The sequence below is a fragment of the Lepidochelys kempii genome, chromosome 7 (assembly GCF_965140265.1).
Source record: "Lepidochelys kempii isolate rLepKem1 chromosome 7, rLepKem1.hap2, whole genome shotgun sequence".
NCBI classification, from domain to species: domain Eukaryota; kingdom Metazoa; phylum Chordata; order Testudines; family Cheloniidae; genus Lepidochelys; species Lepidochelys kempii.
This window is the reverse complement of record NC_133262.1, coordinates 94,579,419-94,592,818: the sequence shown is the minus strand read 5'-3', so window position 1 is coordinate 94,592,818 and position 13,400 is coordinate 94,579,419. Positions and strand designations below refer to the sequence as shown.

Genomic DNA, 13,400 nt, shown 5'->3' with positions numbered 1-13,400 from the left:
CTGGAACCCGGTGTAGAAGGTGGGCCCGGGTTCCCCACATCGCCCCAACTCCCGATCGGATACAGGAGGGGTTGACCTGGTCTGTGAGAAACACCAGAAGGAAAGGTCTAAATTGGAAAGGGATCTGGCCTGTTCCCGACCCACTAGGTGGGACATAGAAACTGCAGGGATTGTTCTCCGTTTCCCCCATGCTAGCCAGTGATGAGGTTAGCTGAATGGACGGTAGGTTTGAGCCATTAGCAAAAGTGGCCAAAACTAAGGGCTGACGGGAATCTCTGAGGCAAGCAAATCTGCCATTAAGCGCATGATCCACCAAGGCAGAGGAGGAACTTTGTCACAATACATATTAAACAGACAGGTTAACTGCTAAGGGCAGTAGTGAGCCATTCTGACCTGTACTTTCATAGATACATTATGCCACAGAGAACTACATTTTTTTTTTAATTTGGGGTGGGGGTGGATCAAACCAAGGTATAACTGTTTCTTTTCTAGTACTTGATAGAGACGGAAGTAGATGGGAGAAAAGTGGTTTATGCTCAATCCAGATAAATTAGAAAGGATGCTGGTAGACAGAAAGAAGTGGCTTTGGGAAATGGCAAAAGTGGGGTATACACCTTCTTTTGGGGGTATATGTCCAATCTTTGCCAGTACATTTCACAATCTAGGGGTTCCTATTGAAGCCACTGCTGCTCCTCAAGTGACAACTTTTGCAAACAGTGCCTTATTTCCATGTATGGTTAGCCTGGAAAACTTAACAGTTCCTTTGTGATGCTGACCTAGCCACAGAGATTCACACTTTTATAACCTGCAGACTGGATTATTTTAAAAACACATTATTAAGGCCTATGCTTACAAAAATACCCAGAAACTTCAGCCAGTGCACAACAGAGTGAGGCAAGGCCCACTAAACACAAACACCAGTACTCTATACATGAAATTCAAGGTGCTGGCAATGATATACAAAGTGTAAATGTTGTGAGATCAAAGAGAACTCCCCTTCCTGCTTCTGTCTTTCCATTGATGGTACTGAATTCTCAGTGAAGGACCCAGGCCTTTTGAACCTGCTCTCTCCAGTGGTCTGCCAGTGCTAAGCTTTACCACACATTAGGCCACCAGTATAAGACTTATCTGTTCAGGCCTTTGAAAGCTTTTGGGCTGAGTTTAATAAGAGGACTGGGGATCAGCACTGGGATTTTCAAAGAAGCCTAATTGAGTCAGACACTCAACTTCTGCTGAAAGTCAACAGGAAGTAGTCACTTAATGCCCTTAAGCTTCTTTGAAAGTCCCAGCCTAGTTTCCTCCTCAAACCCCTTCCTCCAGTAAAATGAAGCAGACAGTTGCTACCATTTTAGCTTCAAGGCCAGTGATGCATTTGGCTATTTTACAATTAATTATTTTTATAAATGTAAAGCACTCTGTTGCTCAGTGATGCGTGCCAATATAAGTTTCCAAATAAACAAAATTCCAAAATAGGAATGCAGACTATGCCCATGGGGGGGGGGGGGGGGGAGCAGCACCGAATTTTAATAGCCATCTGCCTAAACCTTGGGAAATCTAAAATGTAGGCCTCCTGGTTTCCCTGCCACTGTGGAGGACTCTACAACCACCTTAAACAAAAGGTTGGAAAACTTCCTTATTAAACCATTATTTTACTTCTCTTTTTAAAAAATGACAGATTGTCAAAATTCCTGAATCATAGTCTAGACAACACCCAAGGCTATTTAACAGCCTATAGAGTATCTGACAAGGCCTGTATCCAGAAGCCTTTAATACAAATTTCACATGATGCCTGCGCCCCAGGGTTTCCAGAATCTCCCATCCATAGAAGCTTCATAGAGTTCCATATCCTTGATCCATGCCGAAAATTTTGGGGATGAGAAGCAATGATTGACTATCCTCATTTTCTTAGTTTTAATTTCATCAACACAACAGGTGCTGTTAGCATCATTCAGCCAGAAAGGACTCCAGGGATCCTGGCTGCTCAGAGCTGCAGGCAGTAGAAATCATCCTAAAGGATCAAAGGCTATACTCCAGACAACTTTTTTGGGGTATAGCCCTCTGATGTAATGAGAGAGATTGTATTTTTCAATAGGTTCCACTGAACTGCACTGATTCAAAGTAAACTCATTCTGGAACAGGTCATGGTGGCTCAAATCTTTTGCAAGGAAAGCAGACTTCTGAGGTAAGCCTCTTCACCACACCTCTGATCACAAAAATGTCAGTATTCTGCTCAAGAGAAAGAACAAAGACCGGAAAACCCATGGATGCTTTCATCTTCCCATGGAGAAAGATTATGTCCCATATTACTTCTTGTGACAGCAGTACTGGCCAAGCTCAAGAGACACAAATGTTCACTGTCAAATATTAACAGAGACAAAACTGGTTTCCACTTCTGTTGGAGATGATGGTTGTCAATCTCACCAAGCCACGTCTCCTCAGAATTGATCATATAAAATCAGGACACCCTCTTGATCCCATCTCTGGCTCCTCGCCTCTGATCACTGCTCCTCAAGGAGGATGGTGGATCATTCTAGCATTTTAAATAGAGTATTTCAAGTACTTCTAGTTGTTCAGAAAGAACATACCAGGAGAGTCTATGAATTCAACTGGCAAAAGGTTCACAGTTTGTTGTGAATATGTCCAAGTGAATCCCTTCACTTGCTCTACATTAGAACTGTTTTATTACTTTTTTCATTTGTCATACACTGGGTTGCAAATGGCATCTCTCACAGTTCATTTGGAAGCTATTTTGCGGCCTTTCATAAACCTGTAGAAGATAAAAACTGCCTCTGTGCATCCCAAAGTGCCCCGTTTTGGATGTGCATATTGCAGTGAGAATCTATTTCAGCAGGTAGAAATGGGGAAAGAGGAGGAGGAAAGTTACTTACCTTTAATTCTTGTTTTTATAAGAAGATTACCATTTTATCCTCCCACCATTTTCTTAGACATACATATGAATTAGTTTGCTCTGTTTTTTACTTTCAGTGCTTATCCTGTAGCTTCAAAAGGGAAGGGGAGAGAAAAGCAGTGTCTGGCCAGGCTAGTGGCCCCCATACTAGCAAGCATTCTAATGGCTTAGAACTTTGTAGTAAGTGAAACCTGACCTTGTCAGACAGCCAAGTATGATACAGACTGGTAATCTATTGCACCTAAATATTTAGAAAAGGAAGTAAGTTTCCTCAGACAGGGTGGGTTGATAACTGTTGACATTCAAAGTATCTTCAGAAGGTAAGAGTTACAGGCAAGTACTACAGTTTTTTCAACCTTCACTCCCATGCGCTTATACAATATGCCTGAACTTGGAAGGTAACTATCACAAGGCCCTCTATACATATTATTTGCTATTTTCTGATGACAGGAGCATGACCTCTTACTGTCTTTCACTGTTGTGTGTGCAACAGACTATTTCCTTAGAATTGCTCTATGTGATGATCCATTGATTTCATTATATTATATGGATGGCAATTTTTTTATGCTGGATGTTTGTTAGGATACTGAAGAACCTCCAAAAGGTCTGCCTACACCACACTCCTAATGGAGATTCAAGACAAACATTCAGTGCACCCATGAGCGACCATAACATCTCATACTCTAATCTTTGATCCACCAAGAAAAACAAAGAAAGGTTCTGAAATAATTTAGGTTTCAGAGTAGCAGCCGTGTCAGTCTGTATCCAGAAAAAGGAAAGGAGTACGTGTGGCACCTTAGAGACTAACAAAATATATTTGTTAGTCTCGAACGTGCCACACGTACTCCTTTTCTTTTTGTGAAATAATTTAGACGCTCTCTGGCCCCAGCATGGGAATCAACGTCACATGACATTCAACAGTCAATACCGCTTCAAAACCAAGAGCTGAAAATGACTGTTCCAAAAGAAAGATCCACAGCACTAAGAAGATAGACAGGTTTCCTCATTCCCAGAACTATTATCAGAGAATTCCAACTGGAAGTAAATATCTTGCCTTGGCCAATTTTTTTAAATGGTACAATTCCCCATGAAGAAAATACAAGACCTGATTTAACTTTACTGTTTATACTGCCAATGTGATGTCATGTATCTTCATCTGAGATCCCCATACCTGTTGATATCAAAGATGTTTCCCCCAAACTCAAAAAGTGACTTGATAACAGTCATAAAAATAAAACTTTGAATAATATTTAAATCTTACCTATATATGCATTACAGAAACTAAAAAAAACACCTCTGATTTGTGGTTATATAAAAAAGTGTATAAAACCACATCAGCATATTTAATATGTAAAGCATTACCTTCATAATTTAAAATATAACATCTTTGAAACAGCAAATTGAATAAGTAGTAGCTGTTGTCAGATGTGTTTCAGATATAGTAAATAAGGGATTAAGATATGTTGTTTTGAGACTGGATTAAATATTTAATGTTATTACCAGCTTCTCATAAATATTTATCTGAACACACCCAACTGCTTCTTTCTTCAATTATTGCATAATATGAAGTTTCCTGATGTGTTTTATTGTCTAATATTACCAAATCAGAATAAACCAGTAACCTAGATCATTTTGAAGAGTTTTTGCAACTTAAATGCAGATTTCCTGTAAACGGTAAGAAACTTTTGGGAGTTCAATTAGTGTGATATACTTAATATACTGCATACCTGAAAAACTCAAAGTTGAGACAAGCTTTTGGCAAGAAGAATTTATCATCTTGCTTGAACCATAGTTTGCTCATAGCAGTGTCCTGTGTCAAGAAAAAAAAACACGTTTTTAACATAAGATTTTATATTATGCTGTTTTACAAACTGCATTTTATCACTTCTACACTTAGTTTACATTTTTTCCTTAAATACACATATACATGACTGGTGTACACAACCATCCACCTTTGGAGTGAGATTCTCACCTCACTGTGGCTTGTTTACACCAGATAAAAGGGCCAGAGTGGTGTAAAGGAGCCCTAAAAAATCCATGCCCAGCTCGGGGAGAATTCCCCTGGTGCAGGAACTGTGGAAGACAGCCAGAAAGCTGCCATATGAGAAACTGCAAGCTCTAGGATAGGGATGTGCCAGGGCAGGGCTGAATCATGCAAAACTGTGGAGATTATGGGTAGTATGTGGCTAATAGGTCAGCCTAGGGAGGCTCCTGTAACTCACTCCAGAGAGCAGCTGAGGATCAGGAGGACACAAAGACGACAAAGTCACCATAGCTGTCCCGTTCCCTCCACCCTCAGCACGGGGGCTGCAGACAATCTCACCCCCATACTTCAGGCTCAGTATATTATTTCTTAATCAACAGTCTTGAAATAAAATTTATGAATGTATATTACACTGTGTTATAACAATCCTGAAAACAAAAATATCCATCCATTTATAAATAGGAAAATACAGTGATTAAACAAAGACAGTCCTCTAAAGTTTTATTTTAAAATTCTCAGTGGAGGAAAAAAAAAATCCAAAAGAACGGCAAACAAAATGACACAAAACAGACAATCTTCATATTTTAACCCTAGCTATCATTTCTCTCCCCACCTTTTTTTTTTTTAAATTTCTATATACGGTGAAAGAGGTAACGTTATGACAAGCTGATTTTTTTAGGGCATTTTTTAAACATCTGTTTGTCGCTGCTCATAGGTTTGGAATGCCAGTTGTCCAAGAACGAGATGGACTAGTGAGCAGAGTGCAAGTGGGGCCATCAAAGATACACAAATATATTTTATTGCATGGCTCTTTAATTTATAAACATAGAAAATCATCTTTGCCGCTACCACAAATGCTATATGTGCATACAATTTAATACATAAAGTACATTTACTTTTCACATAGTTTTTATATGTAAAAAGCAACTCTTGTTCTTCACTCCCCATCTCCCCATACACAACCCCCCACTTACATGAAAAAATTCAGCATTGCAGTGTAACTTATTTCTATGGTAACAGAAATTCTCATTTTAGTAATATTACTGCTACTATACAAAATTCACAAATTCTCTGCTGGCAGGAACAGAATAGTAAAATGGCAGTCACTGTGTCCATTGTGTCAGTTCAAGAAGCTTTACAAGATTTTCTTTGCTTTAAAAAATAAAGCAAAGACTTAAAAAGCACATCAAGTTTCAAAAGCTGTGATGCACTAACCACAGCTCATACCAAATAGTTCCTTTTGATATGCTGCTGGCTTCTCAAGTTTTTGTAGAATTTAAGCTTTAATTAAAAAAAAGTGTCTAGCCTTTGTTCTTGTGAAGACAGCCTTCTGAAACAGAATATAGTGTTGTTTACTGAACCTGATATACGTCCCTATTCAACTCCGACTCCAATTCAGGAAAACACTTAAGCTCAGACTTAAGTCATCCCTGTTCATGACAGCATGTACGCATGTGCTTACATCCCAATGAGCTGGAACTTAAGCACATGTTTAAGTGCTGTTCTGAATAGATATGCTTTCCTGATTGGAAGCCTATGTTAACTTTAAATTCAAAAGACATCAATGTAGATTACAATATTTTACTGCTGCTCATTGATGCACAAATATTATTTTCCTGTATTATCCACTGTGGTTGCATGTCAGAGAAATTAGAGACTGAAGAGATCTATTAGATTTGGTGTCCTGCCAGTGTACATGCTTTCAATATCTCTGGAAAAGCAAGGGTGAGAAGACCTTGGAGCAGTGGCTCTCAACCTTTCCAGACTACTGTACCCCTTTCAGGAGTCTGATTTGTCTTGCGTACCCCCAAGTTACAGCTCACTTAAATTACTTGCTTACAAAAATCAGATATAAAAATACAGAAGTCTCACAGCACACAGTTACTGAAAAATTGCTCACTTTCTCATTTTTACCATATAAAATAAATTGATTGGAATATAAATATTTTACTTATATTTCATTGTGATACTTACCATATAATAGTATATAGAGAAGTATAAACAAGTCATTGTCTGTATGAAGTTTTAGTTTCTACTGACTTCACTAGTGCTTTTTATATAGCCTGTTGTAAAACTAGGCAACTATCTAGATGAGTTGATGTACCCCCTGGAAGACCTATACTTACCCCCAGAGGCACATGTATCCCTGGTGAGAACCACTGCCATAGAGAACTCCCAGGTGTGCTAGATAAGCTACGTTCATACTGTGATCCAGCAACAACAGGACGGAGTTGCAGAAGGTTCATCCTACATCCAACTAAGCAAAGCTCATCACTCTTGAAAGATTAAAACTATTTCTTGGATCGAATAGCTGAGAAATTATTTTCTGGTATTCAGAAATGTTGAACTTTGCTGAAAGTGCGAGGGGGGTGGGTCCTTGCTTGCTACTACCAGAAAGTTAGGGAGCAGACAGGTGTCTTTGCTTGCAATCGCAGGCTCTTTTCATGCACAGCTTCAACAGAATGACCTTTCCGACTTTCTGACTTACCAACACATGCTCAAAAAAAAAAAAAAAAAAAAAAAAAAATCAAATCTGTGTGGCAGTCACTCTTCTGATCAAGAAGTTTCAATATTATTTCTATCAGTGGTTCACACACTTTCAAAAGGACCAAGAAAGGGTTCAAGCTATTGGCAGACCCATTTTCAGGGGAACCCGAAGAAACAGAGTCCACAGTTCAGCTCAAATTGACTGATTTTAGTGCTTTTTTGTTGCCGGTTAAGAGGTTTTAAAGAAAGCAGTTTACAAACTTTTGTACTTATGAATAAACTATATATGACAGGTTAATCTATATTATTTTAAAGCTTTTATCAGGGTACAATGGTTAACCTTCCAGCAAGCTAGCTGGCTGACAGAACTTCCATTTGATGTAAGTAATACATATCCTTACCTTGATAAGAGCAGGGTACTGTGGTGCATCCTTTTCTAGTGGCAAAATTTCAAAGTTAGTAGGAATAAACTCATTCTTCATTGGAAGCTTGAACTTCCCATTTAGGTCAGCATTTTGCCATTTCTGGATAAATAACAGTATGGTTATTAGTTAAATTTCTCACTAGCAGATGGATATATACTTAAATCCTGTAGCTCTAACAGAAAACTTAATTTTGCTAGTATCCTATACATATGCACTAGTGAGAGATGGGAGATGACAGATCAGCAGAAAAATGTCTGAACTGGGGAAGGAGGTGGGAGAAGGCCAGCAAATAGGTAAGATATATCTGACCGAGGGAAATGGGAAAGTAAAAGATAATTAGAAAAGGTATATGGGGGTGAGGAATCTTTTTCCATTCCACCATTTCAGCCCTGTGCATCCTCTTGTTTTTGGCTCAATAAAAGTACCACATTAAATGTATATACAGAAATTCTTCCAGTTTGGGTTCTACTTGTTCAATTAAATATGTTGAATATGGTGAGGAGTTTCTCTACTATTTCTGTTAAGAGCAGATTAGGATGTGTGGTCTGACAGAGCCTGAGTATGCCTTTCAGGCATACTGCAAGGCCAACTCATTTTTAAGTGAGTAGATAATTTTATCTGAGGAGGGATGTTTCCCACTTCCCTCCTTTTTCCTGAGGTTTTCGTTTACAGAAGTCCACTAAATTTTGCATGATATATTCATTCTATAAACTTGAAAAAACAAGCATATTTTGAATCAGCCTTAGAACCATAGTTAAAGCTGTGTTGGTATTTCCATTATAAACTCCTCTTTCAGGACAAGTATAGTTCATAAAAAAGTTACTTTTGGCTTAAATGTGATTATATAATTTTAAAAATTCACTCCTTTGTGGAAAAACAAAATTGTCATTTTATGTTGGATCATCTGTTTTTACAGAAGAAAGAAAATGAGTTTATAGCCAGTTCAGAAATCCTTCTCTCGTCTAACTAAAACTATCTTTGCAAACAAAATGTTGTTGATCAATAGTTTTTGGCATTGAAAACAATTAAAATCACCCAGGTTGTTAAAAATAAGGGGTGAAAAATCCAGGTCCTATTGAAGTCAATTGCAAAACTACTATGGTCTTCAATAGGGCTAGGATTTCAGACAAAAATTCATACAGAGAGCCAGTCAAAAGTCAGTAGGAGTTTTACCATTGACTTCAAGGATCCAGAATCAGATGAATAAGCCACAAGTTTTTTGTAACTTATTTTTTACGTAAGTATTGCATATTATGGAGGTCTTCCTAAGAAAATCTGCGAAGACCCATTGATTTGACGTATAGCTATCTTAAAGTACCTCACCGTACTATTTTGTAGCATGCAATGAAAAGTCTTGAAACACTTTTAAATGAGGGTCTAATCTCCACTGCTGCAGAACAGACTGAAATATCATTGCTAATGGCAGTTGTAAGTGCAAATTCTCCTTTCCACAAATAGGGAAATTACATCTACATGCAAAAATTTTATTTCAGAAATGGAAATCTAGTAATTGTTTTTAACATGCCTTGATGACTTCATCAGAAATTGCTTCTTGCTTGTAATGTGTTCCATACCATTCTTCCGTTCGATCAGTTTTTCCTTCAAAAGATTTAGAAACTATTGCAACCCTAAAAACACACAGACAAAAATCAAACACACTTAGGTACCAAAGTACTTTACCAACAAATATACAAAGTAACATGAGAGATCATTTCATTCACCACTAAAATGCAGCCATCTCCAGCATGGAATTTAGAAGCTGTTTAAGATGCATAGTGCCTGTAACTGAAGAATACCATCTCCAAATGTAACTGCAGGAATATTTAGGCCAACAGTATGCAGTATCCAAATTTAACACACAATCATAAGCCCTTAATCATAACTTTCGATTTGTACTTGTTCAGCCACAATAATTTTGTTCTTCACAGTAAATGATGCTCTACAGGTTGGGGTTGTGTGCAAACTTGCATGCAATTTCTGATTTCTTGGATTCTCCATCCTTGATTTACGATTTGTATTGAGCAGTTTTAATATCTATGAATCATTGTTTTAAGGTCAGAAGGGACCATTATGATCATCTAGTCCGACCTCCTGCACAATGCAGGCCACAGAATCTCACCCACCCACTCCTGTGAAAAACTTCTCACCTATGTCTGAGCTATTGAAGTCCTCAAATTGTGGTTTAAAGACTTCAAGGAGCAGAGAATCCTCCAGCAAGTGACCCGTGCCCCATGCTACAGAGGAAGGTGAAAAACCTCCAGGGCCTCTTCCAATCTGCCCTGGAGGAAAATTCCTTCCTGACCCCAAATATGGCCATCAGCTGAACCTTGAGTATATGAGCAAGATTCACCAGCCAGATACCCAGGAAAGAATTTTCTGTAGTAACTCAGATTCCACCCCATCTAACATCCCATCACAGGCCATTGGGCCTATTTACCATGAATATTTAAAGATCAATTAATTGCCAAAATCATATTATCCCATCATATCATCTCCTCCATAAACTTATCGAGTCTAATCTTAAAGCCAGATAGGTCTTTTGCCCCCACTGCTTCCCTTGGAAGGCTATTCCAAAACTTCACTCCTCTGATTGTTAGAAACCTTCATCTAATTTCAAGTCTAAACTTCCCAATGACCAGTTTATATCCATTTGTTCTTTTGTCCACATTGGTACTGAGCTTAAATAATTCCTCTCCCTCTCCGCTATTTATCTCTCTGATATATTTATAGATAGCAATCATATCTCCCCTCAACGTTCTTTTGGTTAGGTTAAAAAAGCCAAGCTCCTTGAGTCTCCTTTCATAAGACAGGTTTTCCATTCCTCGGATCATCCTAGTAGCCCTTCTCTGTACCTGTTCCCGTTTGAATTCATCCTTCTTAAACATGGGAGACCAGAACTGCACCCAATATTCCAGATGAGGTCTCACCAGTGCCTTGAATAACGGTACTAAAACCTCCTTATCTCTACTGGAAATATCTCTCCTGATGCATCCCAAGACCGCATTAGCTTTTTTCATGGCCAGATCCCATTGGCGGCTCATAGTCATCCTATGATCAACCAATACTCCAAGGTCCTTCTCCTCCTCCGTTACTTCTAATTGATGTGTCCCCAGCTTATAACTAAAATTTTTGTTATTAATCCCTAAATGCATAACCTTACACTTCTCACTATTAAATTTCATCCTATTACTATTAATCCAGTTTACAAGGTCATCCAAATCTTCCTGTATGATATCCCGGTCTCTCTCTAAATTGACAATACCTCCCAGCTTTGTATCATCCGCAAACTTTATTAGCACACTCCCATTTTCTGTGCCGAAGTCAGTAATAAAAAGATTAAATAAGATTGGTCCCAAAACTGATCCTTGAGGAACTCCACTGGTAACCTCCCTCAAGCCTGACAGTTCACCTTTCAGTAGGACCTGCTGTAGTCTCCCTGTTAACCAATTCCTTATCCACCTTTCAATTTTCATATTGATCCCCATCTTTTCCAATTTAACTAATAATTCCCCATGTGGCACGGTATCAAACGCCTTACTGAAATCAAGGTAAATTAGATCCACTGCATTTCCTTTGTCTAAAAAATCTGTTACTTTCTCAAAGAAGGAGATCAGGTTGGTTTGGCATGATGTACCTTTGTAAAACCATGTTGTATTTTGTCCCATTTACCATTGACCTCAATCTCTACTTTCTCCTTCAAAATTTTTTCCAAGACCTTGCATACTACAGATGTCAAACTAACAGGCCTGTAGTTACCCGGATTACTTTTTTTTTCTTTTCTTAAAAATAGGAACTATGTTAGCAATTCTCCAATCATCCGGTACAACCCCTGAGTTTACAGATTCATTAAAAATTCTTGCTAATGAGCTTGCAATTTCATGTGCCAATTCCTTTAATATTCTTGGATGAAGATTATCTGGGCCCCCCGATTTAGTCCCATTAAGGTGTTCGAGTTTCATAGGCAGGAGTTGTAGACCAAGCTGGATGAGCAAGCATCCTATACAAAATCTGCAATATGACTACTGAATTTTTCTCAACACCTACATCAGAGACCAAATAATTAAAGTAGTAACTGCACAAAGACTTTTGATATAGAAATTTTATGTATGACCTAGTTAATATAGAACAGATTTAAGTCCTATTCCTGCATGCTGAACCCTGTGTGCAGACTTCCACATGAATTGCTGTTTATTGATTAGCAATGGACCTCTTTACTGTGGTAGCAGTTTATTTTATATTTTTTAATCAATACACATTGTCAATCAGAAGCCTACAAGTGACATGGCCAAGAAGGGGAAATCTAGAATAAAAGATGAGAAACAGTGCAAGTAACTAATTACAAACTAAGATGTTTTCAGCAGTCTTCACAAAAACACAAAACCTTGAATTCTATAACAGTTTTTACTGCAAAATGGTATATTCAACAAAGAAACACAACAGGAATTACAAACTAGATTAAAAGGCACATAAAATTTATAAGAATTCTGATAACAGTTACTGCATATCCAGAAAGGTCATATCATTATCTTCTTCATAAATTCAACATTTCATAGAGATGTTTAATAGCAAAATAATTAACAAAATGTCAAACTTTGTGCAGATGGTTAAAATACAAACTAAACACATGTGCTGTGGATGTTCTATTAGATTATGAGGAGCTCTTGAAGCTGGGAGAGTCTCTTATGTGATTGTACCACACAATTGGGTCCTGATCCCATAGGAGGCATTTGGACATTACCAGTATCAAACTTTAATAATAATGAGTATGTTTCTTGCAAAGTATTTATGGAATTTTTTATAAAATGAAGAAGAAAAGTTTAAATATATGGAAGGTTAGTGTTCTTAACGTGCATTATCTACATCTCACTATTCCACTAACTACTGATGTGACCACATTTTTAGTGGGGCATGGAGGGGTGCCACTCAAACAGTTTGGGGAAATTTGGATTCTATTATACATAACTTCAGATGCAATGTTTCACTAATTCTAGAAGTAAAAATTCAAAAATGCTTGTGAAATTAGTCTGTGCCTTGTAATAAAGGCACATCGGGGTTGAGGGTGTAAATGGTAGGCATTATTTATTTATTTATTTTAAATTAAAGGAAATACTCTCCTACCCCCAACATCTATAGTCACTGCCACAGAATATCACCAGAGCTTCAAATTCTGAAGCAGGATTTGTACAGGAGGCTAGATAATTTTGAGACCAATATTTCTAGTCCGGCATGCTGAGGAGGAATGATCAAATCTCATGCTTCAGGGATGCCGATAATTACTGCAGGGGTCAGAAAGAAAATTTTTACTTCCCACCTCAAAGACCGTTGGTCAACTGGCATTTAAAAAACAAACAAACGTTATTCAGAAACAGTAGCTTGAGGCTAGTACCAGAGACAGAATACTGATCTGATCTGCCATAGCAAATGCAATGGTCCTAAACACATTTTGTTCTCCAAGGCAAAACAATGGCTAGGAGATTTATCATAAGAAGCATTAGAGACCTAGTCAGGCTGGTTTACACTGCCCTGCTACAAGTGGAGCATCTATGGGTATGTCCAGTTTGGCTAGTTACCTTTTTCAGGAGCATAAAATGGCTGT

The 13,400-nt window shown here is 38.1% G+C and overlaps 1 protein-coding gene across 9 annotated transcripts in view; it reads right to left on the bottom strand.

Moving 5' to 3' along the window:
• Window positions 1-13,400, bottom strand: part of IDE (insulin degrading enzyme) — a 183,250-nt gene that overhangs the window by 41,840 nt on the left and 128,010 nt on the right. For all 9 annotated transcript variants that reach the window (XM_073353900.1, XM_073353894.1, XM_073353898.1 and 6 more), the window contains 3 exons: window positions 9,330-9,432; window positions 7,781-7,903; window positions 4,636-4,718 (listed from right to left, as the gene is read on the bottom strand). In XM_073353900.1, coding sequence (XP_073210001.1) covers window positions 4,636-4,718; window positions 7,781-7,903; window positions 9,330-9,432 — 309 coding nt within the window. The remainder of the gene's footprint in view (window positions 1-4,635; window positions 4,719-7,780; window positions 7,904-9,329; window positions 9,433-13,400) is intronic.